Source organism: Mesoplodon bidens, assembly GCF_964165515.1.
Source record: "Mesoplodon bidens genome assembly, chromosome: 2".
In the NCBI taxonomy this organism is placed as follows: domain Eukaryota; kingdom Metazoa; phylum Chordata; class Mammalia; order Artiodactyla; family Ziphiidae; genus Mesoplodon; species Mesoplodon bidens.
The window spans coordinates 160,326,995-160,345,381 of NC_138177.1; the positions used below are offsets into that span (position 1 = coordinate 160,326,995).

The 18,387-nt window shown below is 47.2% G+C and overlaps 1 protein-coding gene across 1 annotated transcript in view; it reads left to right on the top strand.

Moving 5' to 3' along the window:
• CSMD2 (CUB and Sushi multiple domains 2) overlaps nucleotides 1-18,387 on the top strand; it is a 675,416-nt gene that overhangs the window by 640,167 nt on the left and 16,862 nt on the right. Inside the window, 7 exon segments of the mRNA XM_081223918.1 lie at nucleotides 3,201-3,374; nucleotides 6,669-6,851; nucleotides 10,959-11,135; nucleotides 12,343-12,522; nucleotides 12,908-13,081; nucleotides 16,070-16,243; nucleotides 16,573-16,646. Of these exon segments, the coding sequence (XP_081080044.1) occupies nucleotides 3,201-3,374; nucleotides 6,669-6,851; nucleotides 10,959-11,135; nucleotides 12,343-12,522; nucleotides 12,908-13,081; nucleotides 16,070-16,243; nucleotides 16,573-16,646 (1,136 nt within the window).

Here is an 18,387-nt window from a genome sequence, read left to right on the forward strand (position 1 = left end):
GCTCCATTCCTTCCAGAAGGAGAGAATTCATCAGCAGTATTAAGGCAGTACTGCAGAAGGGAGTCAGTGACAGTGCTTGAGAGTGTGCCCTCTGGAGTCAATCTGCCAGGTTTCAAGAACTAATTCTACGGCTGAACAGGCCTGTGACCTTGCGGAAGTTACTCTGCCTCACCATGCCTCGTTTTCTCCATCAGGAAGGTGGAGATAAAAACAGTGCCTACCTCATAGGGTTGTCTTAAGGAATAGATAGTGTAATCCTTGGAACTCACTGTATCAGTTACCTATTGCTGCGTAGTAAGCCATCTCAAAACTTAAAATAGCATCTATTTTTGTTTTCTCACAATTCTAAAGGTCAGGAATTTAGGTGAAGCTTAGCAGATATATTAATCTGGGTTCTTCAGAGAAACAGAATCAAAAACCAATAGGATATATATTTTTTACATATATTTTATAGATAGATAGAATATATAGTATATATAGGTATGTAATAAGATCTATATCTATATAGATTTAGATATATGATTTATACCTATATATCTGTACCTATAGAAACCATGAGCCATCTATATATCTGCTTCTAAATATAATATATAATATATATTAAAATCATGTGAGCCAATTCCTTATAGATACAGATAGAGATACAAATATAGATATATAGATAGATAATAAGGAATTGACTCATACAGTTTTGGAGGCCGAAAAGTCCCCAGATCTGTAGTGCACACGCTGGAGACCCAGGAGAGCAGATGGCATAGTTCCAGTCTGAGTCTGAAGGCCTGAGAACTAGGTAGAGCCAACGGTGTAAATTCCAGTCCAAGTCTGAGTCCAAAGGCAGGAGCTCAAAGACAGGCAGAGAGAATTCTCTCTTACCCCACCCTTTTGTTCTATTCAGGCCTTCAAGAGATTGGATGAGGCCCACCCACACTGGGGAGGGCAATCTGCTTTATTCAGTCTAGTCTGCCAATTTGAATGTTAATGTCATTCAGAAACCCTCACAGATACATACAGAATAATGTTGGACCAAATATCTGGGCATCCTGTGGCCTAGTCAAGTTGATACATAAAATGAACCATCCCAACAGGGCTGGCTCATCTGCACCCAACGTGGTTCAGTTAGGACTGGAGGATCCAAAACAGATCCAAAATGACCCCGTCTCCATGTTTGAGGACTTGCGGCTGGCTGTTCTCCACGTGGCCACTCTCTCCAGCAGGATGACATGGTCTTCTTTACTTGGAGGCTGGGTTCCTAGAGCAGAAGAGGAAGTTAAAGGATCTCTTAAGCCAGACATTCTGTTGATCAAAGCAAGTCCCAGGCCAACCCAGGTTCAAGTAGGGAGGAAATAAGAGACTCTACATCTGGGAGTGGGAAGAGTGGTAGGCCTGTGCCGGGATGGGGAGAGTTGTGGTGGCCGTCTTCGCAGACAGCCAGCCCTTTGGCCACCAGAGTACCTATCCTTCCCAGTTGCATGCCAGACCCCAAGGTTTAGTCCAAATCACTATCATCTCTTCTTGAACTACTGCATCAGCCCCCTCTTTTCTTGCCCCGCCCTAGAATGTTCTCCACACAGTAGCCAGAATGATCTTGTTAAAATGTAAATCAGATCATATCACTCCAGTGGGGTCCCGTCATACTTGTAATAAAGTCCAAATTCTATGCCATAATCTGGCTCCCAGTAACCTCTCCACCCATGTCTCCTTCAGTTCTTTCCTTGTTCGTTCTATTCCAGCAACCCTGGCTTTCTTGCTGTTTCGCGAACACCCCAGCCTCATTCCGGCCTCTGGGCTTTTCCACTCGATGTCCCTTCCCTCAGAATGCTCTTCCCCCAGATCTCACATGGCTGGCCTTTTCACATCACTCAGATCACTGCTCAAATGTTGCCTCAGAGAGATCTTCCCTGACCATCACCATCCTACTCAAAAACAGCTGCTCATCCCACCCTGAGCACCCTTTTCCTGATGCAGCGTTATTTCCCTTCATAGCAACCCCTAGAATTACCTGTTTTCTTATTCATGGTCCCTCATCCTCACTAGAACATAACCTCCACGAGAGCATGGACTTTGTTCTCCCAAACACATATAACAGTGCCTCGCACTCAATACATATGTGTTGAGTAAATGAAAGAGCCTGGGATCAACCGTGGCAAGAACAACGCGAGGCAAACCCAGCGACGTCGACAGCACTGTCCTGCCCTGGCCCATACACCTCAGCTCTGCACTCTAACCCCATCACTGGTTTCCACAGTTACACTTTGGTGTCTCAGGAAAGGGAACTTGGAACAGAAGAGGACAAGTTGGAGACAACTGATGTGGGCAGCTGTGAGATGCATTTGGAGAGGACTCTAACTGGCCCTCATTCTGGATCCTGTGGCCAATGCTGACAGTCTCAGGATGACAGATCACCCATTTGTCCCTTTTTTAATTAATTTTTTGTTGGAGTATAGTTGATTTATGATGTTGTGTTTCAGGTGTACAGCAAAGTGAATCAGTTATACATATACATATATCCACTCTCTTCTAGACTCCATCCCACGTAGGTCATTACAGAGCACCGAATAGAGTTCCCTGTGCTATACAGTAGGTTCTTATTAGTTATCGATTTTATATAGAGTGCTGTGTATATATCAATCCCAGTCTCCCAGTTTATCCCCTCCTTTCCCCCTTGGTAACCATAAGTTTGTTTTCTACATCTGTGACCCAATTTCTGTTTTGTAAATAGGTTCATTTATACCATTTTTTAAGATTCCACATATAAGCGGTATCATATGACATTTGTCTTTCTCTGTCTGACTTATATGTAGTTATACGTATACTATATGTACCACCTTTCTGCCAGAGACCTCTTGGTATGTCCTACAGCAGTGAGGAAATAGGGAGAGGTGAGCACAAGAGGCAAGAAAGAGAAGAAACGGATATTACTGTGTCCCTACTATGTGCTGAGCAGTTTCACATGTATTATCTCATTCAGCTCTTAAAACAACAGGTATCGCTCTGCAGTTCACAGATACAGAAACTGGACAGCGAGGTGGGTAGGCATTGTCTGCTGATGCTGAGTGGGTGTGCCAGCAGGAAGTTTGCTTCAGTAGATAACCCAGCTTCTCTTCTGCTCTGCCTGTCGCCGTGAAAAAAGCCTAGCATGTGTCCTGTGATGATGATCCATCCTGGTGCAGAGTTGCTGACATGTTTGCCCTTCCCCACAGTGGTGTCCTGTGGCCATCCGGGCTCCCCGCCCCATTCCCAGATGTCCGGGGACAACTATACTGCGGGGGCGGTCGTGCATTACAGCTGCACCAGCAAGCGGACTCTAGTGGGAAATGCCACCCGAATGTGTGGGCTGGATGGACACTGGACTGGCTCCCTCCCCCACTGCTCAGGTATGGGCTCTGGTGTGGGAGAAGGGGGTCCAAAGGAACACCTGGCTGGGAGGCGAGCGAGCTCCCGAGGGTGTGAGTGTGACAGATGGACGGGAGGGAAGCAGACCTTCTGAACCCTCATCGCATCCCTCCCAGGCAGAGAGCACAGCTATCAGAGGTCCCAACTGGACTTCAGCCCTTGGTGGTCTGAGCCCAGCTTCATGCCCTTAGTCAGCACTGGCCAAGCCCATACAGCCAAGAGATTGCAAAACTAGTGAAGACGCAGTTTGTGAGGTCACCCTATGGCCAGAGTCCTGTCCAGACCTTATTACCATGAGGTCCCAGGAATAGTCCAAGCCTTCCTGTTGTTCAGCCCAGGTCCAAACCCCCTCCTGTGTTCTCTTCTTCCCTGTTTGGGACTCCTGGGCCTCAGCCTGCTTCCCTTTCTGTATCACCACCTCTCCCGTTTGTCCTGTGTCCTGACTGCCCAGTGAATACAGTTCTTCCCTTTAGCACTAACACACCAGCCCCCAGACGTTTCCTATGAATGAGTTTGTTTTCCTGTTAATCTCTATGGGGTCACGGAGAGATGTTATCAACACAGCACATGTAGCACATGTAGGGAACTGCCAAAGCTCCCGTGTCCATATTTCCAGATATTCATCTGTAATGTCATAAAAGAACAAAATATTTGAAATTGAATTGTCCCACCAATGAAGAAACTACTAAGCAAAAAAGTTAGCACCCCACAGCTTTCTTTTCTTTGGGGTGAGCCTGCCTGGCCCCAAGAAGGGATGCCACATGGGATGTTGCCCACAAGAGGGTAGCTGTTCATGTAGCTTGACGTTCCTCAGGGGACCTACCATGGCACTGAAATTAACCCCTAAGCCTTCCCATGCCAGATGCCCTCTAGAGGTAAGAATCCTGACCTCCTCCTAATATAGAAGCCTTCTCCTCAAAGTGGGACTTCACCCACAAGATGTGCAGCTGCTCTTGCAGTTTGAAGTTCCCAGATGAGCCTGTCTTCCAAAATTTAGGGAACTGCCAGAATACCCACCAGATATTAGTTAGGGCTCCTAAGAAAGAAATTCCCAAAGCACTGGCCACTGTTTCAAAGGGTTGTGGGCTGCCCGGGACAAGCCCAGACACGTCACTCTGTTAACACCCAAGACTTTGGCCTCTCACCCTCATTAATCTCATTAATCACCCAGTTCATGAACTGGCAGGACTGTGTATGAGCCACTGGGACTCCTTTAGCCTATCAGCTGGGCCCCAGGCTCCTGTCTGTTTGGACTTGTATTGGAAGTGTCCTGGGGAGGCTGGCATGGGGACAAGGATCATGTATATTGAGGCCTCCAGAGTTGCCCACAGAGCAAGTTCCAGGAGGAAGAAGTATTCCACAGAAGAAAAGCATGCATTTCGCATCCAAATGCCCATCCAAGCATGCATTTGCCCCAGTCTCTTTGGTGAACAGTCCCTTTTGCATAAAGTCCTCCCTCTAGACGTTTCTCTAGGACATGGGACTAATGGTGTTCTTAAGGTCTGTTTTATGTATTTGGGGATCTTTGTTCTCCATGGGAAAAGGAAGTACAACGTAGGGGAGGAAAAAATCAGAAAGAAAGGCTTCAGCATCTCCAACCCATTAGCATATGTAACCCAACCACACAGTGTGTCTCCTGGCCCAAAAGCACAGAATCCAAAGTCTTTTCTCCCAAACTGTAATTGTCCTTCTCTGAAGTTGTTTTTGCAAAGGCTGTGAAATGTCATACTGGAAATATTACAGAAACAATTCTTATAGATAACTAAGCTAGAAAACCTCTAAAACCTTTTCAACCCTGAGATTTCATAATTTTGTGACTACCTAAGTCCTGGTTCTGCATGTGGAAGAAGGGACTCTTCCTTGGCCACATCAAAGGTCAAGGGGAGACTAGAAACAAGCTGACACCTTGGGAACATGAAAAAGTAAGAAGCAGAAAAGAACCTTCAGAAGACATGGACCTCACTTATTAGGGGATATGTTGCGTTAAGCTGTTTGATCCCCAATCCTGAATATTCTGAAGAATAGTTTGCAATCTTACTTCTCCTGTTGACTTCCTCAAGGATGACAGACACTTAGGAGAAGAGTATCATGGGCAGAGCTTTCCTGGAGACCTCTGAGGACAGGAGTAGAAGGGATTCCATAAATACTAAGGCTGAGGAATGAATGAATCTTAAATACCTTAGATAAGAAAGTGAAGGTGGAAAAATAGGTGATTAGGAAGTAACACTAGATCTGTACTAGTGAGTGGGATATAATTCCACCAGTGATACAGATATCATCTTTTGCAACATCATCTCCTGTCAGTCTTAAAAGATACACATTCAGGAGTTCCAGGGTCAGATTTTCAAACCTCATTCTGTACAGTCAGTGCACCCAGATGGTGCATAATAGAAGTCATAAGTCCCTGGGCCATAAAGGACATGCAGAGATTTCTGGCATTTGAGACACACTTCAGAAAGTTCATTGCCTACCTCTGCAGTGTCATCATCTTGCTGATGTACCTCTTCAGTAAAGAGTCAACAGTTGCCACCTGCCCCCATGGTACAGTATTCTGTCCCAGACTTCCTTATATCGTTGAAACAGAGGCCAAACACTGCAGTGGGGACTGTTCTGTCCGATAATGCCCAGGATCTGGGAGTCCACCCTCAGGCCTGTTGTTTAATAGTGCTGGCTTCAGCTGAGGCCAGCTAGCCAGTGAGGGAGAGAGAGCAACTCACCATCAGGGCTGCCTTCAAGGGGACCCTGTACTGCCTGTTGCATGAGCCACATCCTGGAAAACGTCAAAAGATAAGAAAACCTGGCCAAGTGTGATAGGCTTTCTTTTTTCAAGTGTTTGAGTTGAAGGCTGAATGAATACCCCTTCCATGGTAAGGAGCAGAATGGGGAACATGGGGTTATATAGTATTCTCATATTCTGAGACTAGACTGGAAAAGGAAATAATCCCAAAACTGAGAGGAAGATACATTAACAGTGAATGGTGGGGTACACATGGCTTAAGCCCCTTGTGGTCAAGATGTTACTATCGATGCCTACACATGTGGATTCACGAGGAGGTGCATTCCACATCACTAAGGCAGGAGCCTGTCCTGGTGACTGCACTAAGGCAGGAGCCTGTCCTGGTGACTCAGGCTAGACACACGGTCAGTTTCACTGCCCTCATTCTCAGGGCCCACTGCCCTTCCTTAGCATCAGCCCAGCATCTTTCTCTCTCCAAGTTCTCCACTCCCTGTCCTGCCATGCTAAAAACAACGGGGTTTTTGGTTCTGGTCCATAGGAACCAGCATGGGAATCTGTGGTGACCCTGGCATCCCAGCCCGTGGCATCCGTTTGGGAGATAGCTTTGCCCCAGGCAGCCTGATGCGCTTCAGCTGTGAAGCTGGCCACGTACTCCGGGGATCATCAGAGCGAACTTGTCAAGCCAACGGCTCGTGGAGCGGCACGCAGCCTGAGTGTGGAGGTAATGTATGTGACCATTCTGCTTCTCCCCTCTGCCGGCCCCAGGATCTTCCCCCATTTTCCTACTCCCTAGTGCCTGCCCTCACATACACAGATAAAATCCAGGGCCCCATTTGAACCCTTGGCATGGTGAATAGCGGGCATCAACAGAGAGTTCATGTTCATGTCATTAGTAATCCAAAGGCAAACATATTCCCCACTTACCTAAGAAGGGAAGACACCAGGATAAACTAAGTTAAGCACATTTGTGCATTTATTTCCATACAGTTTCATTCAACAACTGTGTGCCAAATACTGTAGTATAGGCTAGAGACACAATGGTGATGGAGACAGACCCACTTTGCCCTCTTGGAGCTTACAGTTTAAGGGAAAACACTGTGTTTAAATAGCATCCAAAGTGCCAAACGAAATACAGATCCAGCTTTTAAAAATCCTTTAAAAGTAATATAAGCTCTGAATGATGGTTCCTGAGGTATGCCCAGTAGGGAAAATATATTTCTCCACGCACTCCTAAATTTCTGGAAAAAAAACCAAAACTCTTTTTTAAAACCTCTCTCCCTAAAGTCCCACTTTTTGTACCTGCTCCCCAAATTTCTCCCTCCCTCTCTCCCTCTCTCTCTGTCTCTCCCTCTCTCTCTCTCTCTCTGTCTCTCCTCCCCCCTCTCTAAAATACAACCTGCATAGCACTCTCCTAGTTAGGAAGCAGCTTAACAGTAAGAGGGAGATTGGCTGAGGTGTTGGAAGAGGAAGGACGCAATATGAAATCATCATCTAGCAAGGGAGGAGTGGGAATGGAATAGGGAAATGTATAATCGCCAGGCAGCACCGAGGGCTCATTAAGGTCAGAGCCATTAACATAACGTGACAGTAGTCAGCATCGGTCTGGGTTTTTGTTCAAACACATTTAGCTACATAGTTTCAGGCACAGGGTAGGTGAAGCATTAGGTGTAGGGTTGGGGTTTTATTAGGCAACTAAGACATTGAAAGAAAGTGGCAAGGAAGATGAGGGTATACACAAAGCAGTGATTATGATAAACCTTAGCATCTAAGCTGGGTAAGGAGGGGACGGGCTTATGAGTGGAGTAAGAGGCTGTGTAAAGGTGGTAGGATCCGTGGATTAATAGGTCCCAATCACCAGAGAACGAATTCCAGAGGGAGCGAGCTAAAGAAATAAAAGGCAGTGGTTAGAGAATGGGCTGCATGAAATTAAGATTGTGGCATAGTCCTGAAGAGCAAGGGGAGATGCTCTGGCCCATGATCAGGGGACATCAGTGATAGAAATGGAGTCAGTGCCTTCGCCCACTTGTCTGTCCAAAGTCCTGTCTTTCTGGGGGTGCAAAGTTAGTTTTTATAGGATTTCCTAGGCATAGTAAGAGAGGTCTGTGGTACTGAGAGAGTGTTTTGGCAGGGGGAGACTTTAGTATATTCTCAAATATCCACTGTGACCCAGGTTCCCTTTCTTGCCACTCAGGTCCCAGGATGGAGTCAGCCATCAATGTCAGGAGTGTTCAGGGAACAGAAAGTGGGCAGCTGAGAGTTTGGACCTGGAAGCAAATATTTGTTGAGTGAGTGTATGTGTAACATGTACACAGCTCTTTGTGACTTCCCTTGACAAGCTCCCACTTATCTTTTAAGGCTCTACTCAAATTCTTATCTCCAGCCCCAATAAACTGCTCTCTTTTTAGTGCTTTTTTTCCTTCAAGTGTAGCACTTATTACATCATATTTTAATTCATCTGTTTATAGGTAGGTTCTTAAGATAGACTGGGCTCCTCAAGGGCAGGGGACATGGCTTGGTCACCACTGCATATCCAGCACCTAGGCAGCACAAATACTTGTTGAGTGGATGGATGATAGGGCCTATCTGTTGTGCTAATTACATAGGAATCATTTTGTAGATCTGACTCTGGGACTATGTAAATGTTGTACATACTTATAAAATAAAATTAAATGAAAGATTAGAAACAAGTACTCTCCGAATATCAAATCAAAATGGAAACAAATGAACTTAACTATGTATCAAGTTGGTGATTTAATAACCCAGAGAATTATTTCAATTGACTTGAAAAAATGAAATCTGACTATGGTACATATATCCTAAGGACAAAGAACTACAATGAAATCTTAAACTGTTTTTTGCAATCATATTGCTAGTAATAAAACTGGTATTACTATTCTGAAACTATTATGTATATAATACCATAATATATATGGATAAAACAAGTTAAAATTATTTATTGTCATTAAGAACCAAGATTTTCAACATAAAAGGGATATATAAACATCAAAAATTTCGGGCTTCCCTGGTGGCGCAGTTGTTGAGAGTCCGCCGGCCGATGCAGGGGACACGGGTTCGTGCCCCGGTCCGGGAAGATCCCACATGCCGCAGAGCGGCTAGGCCCATGAGCCATGGCCGCTGAGCCTGCGCGTCCGGAGCCTGTGCTCCGCAACGGGAGAGGCCACAACAATGAGAGGCCCGCGTACCGCAAAAAAAAAAAAAAAATCAAAAATTTAAGGAAAAACTCAATTCTAAACTTGGCTTGGCAATATCAGCATAAAGTCATAATGTATTTTCAATTTGAAAAGTTATTTTCCCAGACTAAAAGTCTAGAATCAATGACCAGCTCAGTAGCAATGAGTACCCTTAATGCCCAGATTGTAGTTTTTAAATCCATTGCCCATTCAAAGGAAGCAGAGCTCTTTAGAGAAATGGCTGATTCCAGGACTGGGACAGGATATATGCAAGATGAACATGGAAAATCTTATTACAACAAGGAATCTACCAAACACAAGTGGGTCATGTCAAAGGAACTCAGGAGCCAACTTGAAGGGGCTCCCACTAGTCAAAGATGGGATAATTTGAGCGTCCATAAGAATATAAGTGGCAACAGATGGAAACATAGCAAATAAACTCAAATCTGTGAATTCAAATATTGTCCTTTGGAACTTGCTAGGGAACCAACTCATTGTTCTCACGTCTGATTTAAAAAAAAAAGAAATCAGGGCTTCCCTGGTGGCGCGGTGGTTGGGGGCCCGCCTGCCGATGCGGGGGACACGGGTTCGTGCCCCGGTCTGGGAAGATCCCGCATGCTGCGGAGCGGCTGGGCCCGTGAGCCATGGCCGCTGAGCCTGCGCGTCCGGAGCCTGTGCTCTGCAGCGGGAGAGGCCGCAACAGTGAGAGGCCCACGTACCGCAAAAAAAAAAAAAAAAGGAAAAAAAAAGAAATCAAGCATTAATCCAGCCGTCCTATATGAACTCTATTTCTGGGTAAGCAAATATTTGATGATGGACAAGTTCTTAAACACCAGCTAAAGCAGAAAGAATTATAGAATTAGAATGTCACCATTTCTATCCCCTAATGAAATAACGAATCTGGTCGACAATATTTAATTTCTGGTAAAACCATTAAGTGACAACTAATAGGAACTTTATAATGCCAGATGAGGCAGGCAGACCCGACCCACTGGTCAGCCTCAACATCACTAACAAGGAAACAACCAGACATTCTGTGCCTCCTGATGTGATAAGAAAAACACAAAACCTTTGAAAAGTACCTTTGCCAAAAAGTAGAACTTGACTACAGTAACTACAGGGGACAGAGGAAGATGCTGAACAATGCCTCATTGGTGCAGTTAGTAAAATCCAGAAAGTGGGAGATTCTACCGGATAAATGCCCTGATTCGTGTAACAGATAAATTGTAGGAGAGGGTAATCCAGTAATCTCTGGATTCAGAGTCTTAGAGACATGCCAACCAAATGTCATGTGTGGACTTTATTTGGATCGTGAGTCAAACAAATCAACTGTAAAAAAGAGATAGACAGAAACACTAAGCACTGATTGGATATTTGGTGATATTAAGGAATTGTTTAAAATTTTAGGTGTGATAATAAAACAGATATAGTCTTTAATTTTTAGAAATCATAAAAAATCCCTACAGGTCTCTCCTCCCCTTCTAAGGGGGAGATGATCTGACATGAAAGCATCCCAAGAGGCATTTCAATCCACAGGGTCCTTACATAGCACGAGGTCTTCACTCTGGGCAGGGCCCAGCCCCCCAGAGGATGCCTGCTCTTGTTCTGATGAATAATGTGTCCTTTCGGCTTCCTAGTGATCTCTTGTGGGAACCCCGGGACTCCAAGCAATGCCCGAGTCATGTTCAGCGATGGCCTGGTTTTCTCCAGCTCCATCGTCTATGAGTGTCGGGAAGGCTACTACGCCACAGGCCTGCTCAGCCGGCACTGCTCGGTCAATGGCACCTGGACAGGCAGCGACCCGGAGTGCATAGGTGAGAACCTCTGGGCTCCATGGCAAATGGTGGCCAAGGCAATCGGGCTTCTCCGTGCCAAAGAAGAAGGTTGTCTGGAGGAGACTGGGAAGGCTGGCTGACATGGTGGGACTTGACCCTGAATGAGAATCATACAAATAGCCTCCACTTACTGGGCACATAGTATGTGACAGCCACTGAGCTAAGTGCTTTGTTTCACATGCATCACATCTTTTGATTCTCACCACAACCCCATGAAGTAGATACTATTAGCTCTACTTTATGTATGAGACAACTGAAGCTCAAAGAGGTTGAGAATATATAATTATTTGCTATCTCTCAGACTCTAGCCAGTTCCTTGGGCTTTCTTTTTCTCTTTTAGGGAAAACCCCCAGTGCTCAGCCTGATTCTCTTTCCACCTTAAAGCTGCTGCCATCTACCATCTTTGTTAGTTCCTTCTCTCCCTTGGACCCATCCCCACCCCAGCCTGGCTCCCCTTTCTTGCTTCTCTTAAGGGCAGCTCCAGACCCTTTTCCTTGAAAAGCAAATCACTGTGGGGCCCAGATGGAAGGAAGTGATAAGATAAGGGAATCTGACAACATTCTCCCTTTCAAAATCCTAGCTGTGATTTCAGGCTGCATTTGAAATCCCCTGTCAAGTTCACTTTTGTTCTGAGGCCAGAGCTCACCAAACCCCACCCTCACTTGATACCGTAACATCGGTATGACCACTGCATCGGTCACAAGACCCTCCTCCTAGGCCACTGGACCCACAGAGGTCTCCTGGGCAGAAGAGCAGGCACTAAGATGCCCTTTCCAGCGACAAATCGTCTTATGTGGTCCGTCAACACATCTTAAGCTCTTCAACCTGGAAACATCCCTCTCCTTGGACCCCAGCCTCATTTATGAAGCGAGCCCTCTGGATACTTCCTCTTAGAGGTGTGGGCTTTAAATGAAAAAGATGGGTTTCCCAGCCCAAGTTGCTGGGGTGTGTAAGGATGGTGCGGGCAAGGATGGGAGATGTAGGACAGCCTTTGCAAGCAGACTTGGCTGCGGGGACGTAGAATGGATGGTGCCCAACTAGGAACCGGGGAGGGGACAGGACATCCCTACCCTGACAGCTTTCCTTCCCAGACACGTGCAGGGAGTGATAGGGATGGCGTTGGGGTGCTGGGGAGAGGGGGGGGGTCTGTGCTCAGAATGAACAATGCTCTATCTCCTCATCCCAGTCATAAACTGTGGCGACCCTGGGATTCCAGCCAATGGCCTCCGGCTGGGCAGTGACTTCAGGTACAACAAAACTGTGACCTACCAGTGCATCCCTGGCTACATGATGGAGTCACATAGGGTGTCCGTGCTGAGCTGCACCAAGGACCGGACGTGGAACGGCACCAAGCCGGTCTGCAAAGGTGTGTCTGGGGACTTCAGATGTGGACACAGGGACAAAGAAGGTACAAAAGTCTTGGACATCTAGAAGGGAGGGTGTGATGAGGCACAGCCCTAACATCTTATCGGGGGGTGTGCAAGGTGAGGAGTGGTCCCTGAACATCTGCAGCGAGGGAGTGGGAAGGTCCTGGGCCTTGAACATTGAGGGCAGGGCCGTGCAGAGAGGAGTGGGGTGTCGTAAGGTGCAAAAAGCCCAAGCTCCCAAAGGAAGAGGGGGCGTTCCTGCTTCCTGACACTTAGCCCAGACTCCCGGCCGGCACAGGGAGCCAGTGACATCCATGCCAGCGGCCACCAGGGCCTGGTTTCCCCCGGCAGCCCCAGCACTCAACCTGCTTTGGTCTCCCCCAGCTATCATGTGCAAACCGCCTCAGCTCATCCCCAACGGGAAAGTGGTGGGGTCCGACTTCATGTGGGGCTCAAGCGTGACGTATGCCTGCCTGGAGGGGTACCAGCTCTCCCTGCCTGCAGTGCTCACCTGCGAGGGAAACGGATCCTGGACTGGAGAGCTGCCTCAGTGTTTCCGTAAGTCGCTCATGGGGGCCTCCGAGGCGTCCCATCTGCTGGCTCCATCCTCTTCCCTCCTCTGCTGGTCTGCTTCTAGAGCTCTGCTACTAGGAGGCCTAGAATGGAGGTCCCCGGCCCAAAATCAGGGAGGAGCTTTGTCGAAGACACTATTAAAGGGCTTCCCTGGTGGCGCAGTGGTTGAGAGTCCGCCTGCCGATGCAGGGGACACAGGTTCGTGCCCCGGTCCGGGAGGATCCCACATGCCGCGGAGCGGCTAGGCCCGTGAGCCATGGCCGCTGAGCCTGCGCGTCCGGAGCCTGTGCTCCACAACGGGAGATGCCACAGCAGTGAGAGGCCCGCGTACCGAAAAGAAAAAAAAAAAAAAAAAAGACACTATTAAAGAAGAAAGGGATTTTAAAGGAAGGATATGAGACTATCTTAATTGAGCCCTGGCCCCTCTCACTGTGTGGAGTCACAGTGGAAGGAAATTAAGCCAGAGATAAGGGAGGTGTTTCTTAACCTGAAAGGTCGTTAACTGGATGCGCTAGAGCCCAAAGTTGGGGTGATAGACAGGCAAGCGGGGCAGTGCTAGAAACATGCCTGTCTTCAAGGAAAATACCCTGCACAGAAGAGACGCTGGGGCCCTTGTGATTTTGTGGTGAGAGAGTTATTTCTGATCTACCTGGCCCGATTGTGTCTCAGAGAGCCTCAGGTCCATGCCAGGGCTCATTTCTTACCGAGTCCCCCAGAGAAGCAGGTTCCAGGTCACTTATTCTTGCCTTACTCCATAATCTGGCTCTGGAACTTGGACAAACAGTAGGACCTGTTTTTCCTTTCTACTTGGCATTTGTCTAATGCTGCAGAAAGCTATCAGCTACACATGACACTGTTTGGAGACCTCTGAAAATTTACTTCAGTTTGGGAAATTTCAGCAGAGACAAGGGCCAGTAAAAGTGGACACAGGAAAGGCAGCATGTGGTGTGTGGTTAACCCCTTAGACTTTCGTATTCCTCCAGGGAAACATTAGGAAGGGAGCAAGACTCCAGGTTGAGTCTGGACTCAGAAACCTTGCTTTTTGTCTTGAGAAATAGCTGAATTGCTTTTTAACAATGAATTATGGTTATTGTTTTAAAAAAAACCCAAAACTGTACTATATCCAAAAATACAAAGAAGAATGAACTCTCACTGAACCCTCCTTCCCAAAGATAGCCATAGTTAGGCTTGTCATACTTCCACACAATCACTATGCGTTTTTGCATGTATAGCAGTATGTATGCAATTTTCTATATAAATGGTATTGAACCATGCTCTTCACAACTTGTATTCATTCACAGGCCATCAGACCCTTGCTCTATCAATACATACTAATCTATACATCATCCTTTTTAATGGCTTTAAAGAATTCCCTTGTTATATATGCCACAACTGGTTTAATCTTCTCCTACTGGTGATGAAGTTGGGTTTCTCCAATCTAATCATGTTAGAAGCAGTTCTGCAATATATAGCCTCGAAAGTAGCATTTCTTTATGCTTGTGTTGAAGTCCTAGGAGTGAGGATGCTGGGCCAATTGGTGTGCACACTATACATTTTGACGCATGTTGCCAAACTGTCTTCTAGAAATGGTGTCCCAGTTTACACTCCCACCAGCAGTTGATGAGAAGATTTCTTGACTCACACCCTCACTAACAGTTGATTTTGCCAATATTCTTAATATTTACCAGCCTGAGGAGTTTAAACAAATATCTCATTGTTTTCATTGCCATCACATTGCTTCTTAGCCAAACTGAGCTGCTCTTTGTCATCCACTCGTATTTCTTATTCTTTGAGTTGCCTCTTCCTGGGTGTGGTGACTTCCAATTGGCTCGGCCTTTAACTGACTTCTGATTGCTCCGTCCAGACTCCGCAGCTTCCAGGGCCAGGCTTCCATTTGATTTCACATCTGACTGTGAACCTCATGACTCTATGTAAAGACACACACACACACCATAGCATAAAGAAGGTTCCTCACGCTTGAAGTGATGTCTTGGGGAACTTGGCCTTCCACAGTCAATTTTTTTTTTTTTTTTTGTGGTTCACGGTCCTCTCACTGTTGTGGCCTCTCCCGTTGCGGAGCACAGGCTCCGGACGCGCAGGCTCAGCGGCCATGGCTCACGGGCCCAGCCGCTCCACAGCATGTGGGATCCTCCCGGACCGGGGCATGAACCCGTGTCCCCTGCATCGGCAGGCGGACTCTCAACCACTGCGCCACCAGGGAAGCCCCCACAGTCAATTTTTAAAGATGCTCTCTGCTGATCCAAATGAAACGGGCACACTCAGATGCTGCTCACTGCAGGGTAAATACACAGTCCATGGAAAGGCATTTGGCAATACGCATCAAGAGCTGCGAACACACTCAAACCCTTAAGGATAGTAAGTTCACTCCTAGAGAATTCCCCTAAGAAAATAATACAAGTTAAAGAAAAGCCATAAGTAACTTTATAATAATAGAAAATGCCTAATGTGAGGGTTAGGATAATCATGTTACACCATCTCATTGCGAATTTACGTAGCCAATAAGTGATAATGATGTCCTAAACACAGGAAATGTGTACAGAATATCAAGTGAACAAAGCAAGGGTGACAGCACCTGGACATCAGGTTTGCAGCCACGCACAAGTTTCCATACAACTGAGCAAACACTAGAAGGGAATGAGCACAAAAATGAACAAAATGTTTTGGGCAGTACGATGATAGTTTATTTTTTCTCCATGTTCTAGACTTCCTGTAATGTTACTCTATTACATGGATATGGTTATTAATAAGCATTTGAATGTGGAAAGGAGAGGAAACACACAGCAGCGCTGAGGCAGGTGTAATCATTGACCCAGGGCTGCCCCACAGCCAGAGTTCAAGTGGAACCAAGAGGAAAGCAGTACAAGGACCAAAGGCTGGGTGGGGGTTAAGGGGGGCGAGCAGACTGAGTTCTAGAAAGCAACTTGGACCTGCCCTTCTCCCTCGTCTTCCCAGCTGTGTTCTGCGGAGATCCTGGCATCCCGGCCCATGGCAGGAGAGAGGACCGAGGCTTCTCCTACAGGTCTTCTGTCTTCTTCTCCTGCCAGCCCCCTTGGGTGCTGGTGGGCTCTCCACGGAGGTTCTGCCAGTCAGATGGGACGTGGAGTGGCACCCAGCCCAGCTGTATAGGTGAGAGGTGACCGGGAGCAGAGTGTCCCAGCTGGTGGGCATCCTTCTTTGGGTCCCGAGATGATGAATTTTCTTCCCGGTCTTCATCGGTCTCATCTGCAAAAAGGGGTGAGCACTCCTCTAAGCTACTTAGAACAGAAGGTGAAGTAGCCAGAGCTCATGTGCTGCCGGGAATCATCGTCAGCCGGGGCATGACTCCGGGGGGAGATTCCCAAGGGCAGGGAAGTCAGGGCGTGACTCCATCCTCTATCCTGCATCTGTTTCTCAGAGTGAGCAGGGGCGATGAAAGCTTCCGTGACCGTGGTCTGTTTCTTTGTTTTGCAATCCAGACCCCACGCTGACCACGTGTGCGGACCCTGGCGTGCCACAGTTTGGGATCCAGAACAATTCCCAGGGCTACCAGGTAACGAGGTCAACCGAGATCCGGCCTTTCTGCCTTCTGTCCCTTCTTGTCACTGTCCTCAGTCTCAGAGGACTCAGGACAGCACTAGGGGGCATGAGACCTCGGAAGCTGGAGAGAGAAAGCAGCCTGCTTCTTCAAGCCAGGCTGCACAGCACGCCCCCTCAGAAACAGGCAGGCGTTTACACCAACCCGAGAAGCTGATGTGGAAGAACAGACTCACGTGTAGCTCCACAGGCACTTCCCAGCAGCCCCTTGTGACTGGGGCAGGGACGGAAATGAGACAGATGGATCTTCTGTCCCCAGGGCACCCATACGCTACGGGGCTCAGACAGGGTGGTGGGAGCCAGCAAGTGCCACATGGGAGACAGTCTCCTGCCCAGTGGGCCCGTCCCAGCAGGATACAGGCTCCAGGGACACATCTCAGAATGCGCTTCAAAAGGAAAGGATGTGGACAGCCTGGATGGGACCCTCTGAGCAGAAGGAAGCAGGAAAGTATGGGTGTGTTCAAGGCAGCACAATGAACTGGAGCCCCCAATGTGCGCAGGGGATATCAGGGACTAAGCCAGCAATGGCGGGTTGGGATCTTACCTAGTAATGGGACTTATCAAATATTTACTGCCGTGAACTATTCTAGGTGCTAGGAATACAGTGGGAACAAGACAGGCCAAGCGCCTGCTCTACGGGAGTTCCCTGGCTGGTGACAATAAATAAACAAGATCACTTCTGTGAGCGATAGGCGTTACACATGGCACAATATAAAAGGGTGTGACGGGGGTGGGGAGGGTTGCTGTTTTAGGAAGCAGAGTGAGGGAAGAGGCCTCCTAAACTTGAACTGTGGCGCCCATGGTGGGAAACGCCAGCTCTGTGCAGAGCTGGGTGGGCGTTCCCAGCAGAGGCAACGGCCAGGGCAGAGGAGCGCTCAGGCAGGGAACTTGGCAGGTGGCAGGACTAGAAAGCTGGCCAGCCAGCGGGTCGGGAGCATAAAGAGAGAGGAGAAGGACATGAAGCCGAAGAGCTAGGCTGGGTTTGAAAACCACCTGGCACTGCCTTGTGAAATTAAATATTCACACATCCTATGACCCAGAGTAAGCAACCCCAGAGACGCTCTCATACGTGTTACCAAGAAATGAGAAAAATCCTGGTGTAGTCTCAGGAGGGTTCATCACACAGCAGTGACAATTAAGGAACTATAGCTCCACACACATGGATGACTTAGAAACATAGTATTGAACGTCAAAAGTGGTAGGATACTATTTCTAGAAAGATTAAAACCAAGAAAAATTTATATTGTTTAGAGATATATGTAGGCATATGTGATAGAATTATTTTTTAACTAAGCAAGAAAATAAAAACACAAAATTCAAGAGACTGGTTTTCACCGAGGGGAGCTGAGGGACAGGGCAGGGAAGGAGCAGGCAGATGACAAACCTGTCAATGACGTTCTAACCCTTAGGTTGAGTGCTGGGCTCCACTTAAGGTGTCCATTTTATTATGATGATTCACGTCTGTATATGTGCCATATATTCTTTTCTATGCACCAAATATCACATAATAAATTTTGAAAAGAGAAGGGCATGGACCAGGTCATATAGGGCCTTGAGACCATGATAAGCATTTTGGATTTTATTCTAAATGTCATAGGAAACCATTTGAAGGTGACTTCATCTGATCCATCATTTGAACTATCACTCAGGACCCTGAGGAGAGGATGAACAATAGGGGTTAAGAATGGAAGCGCTTA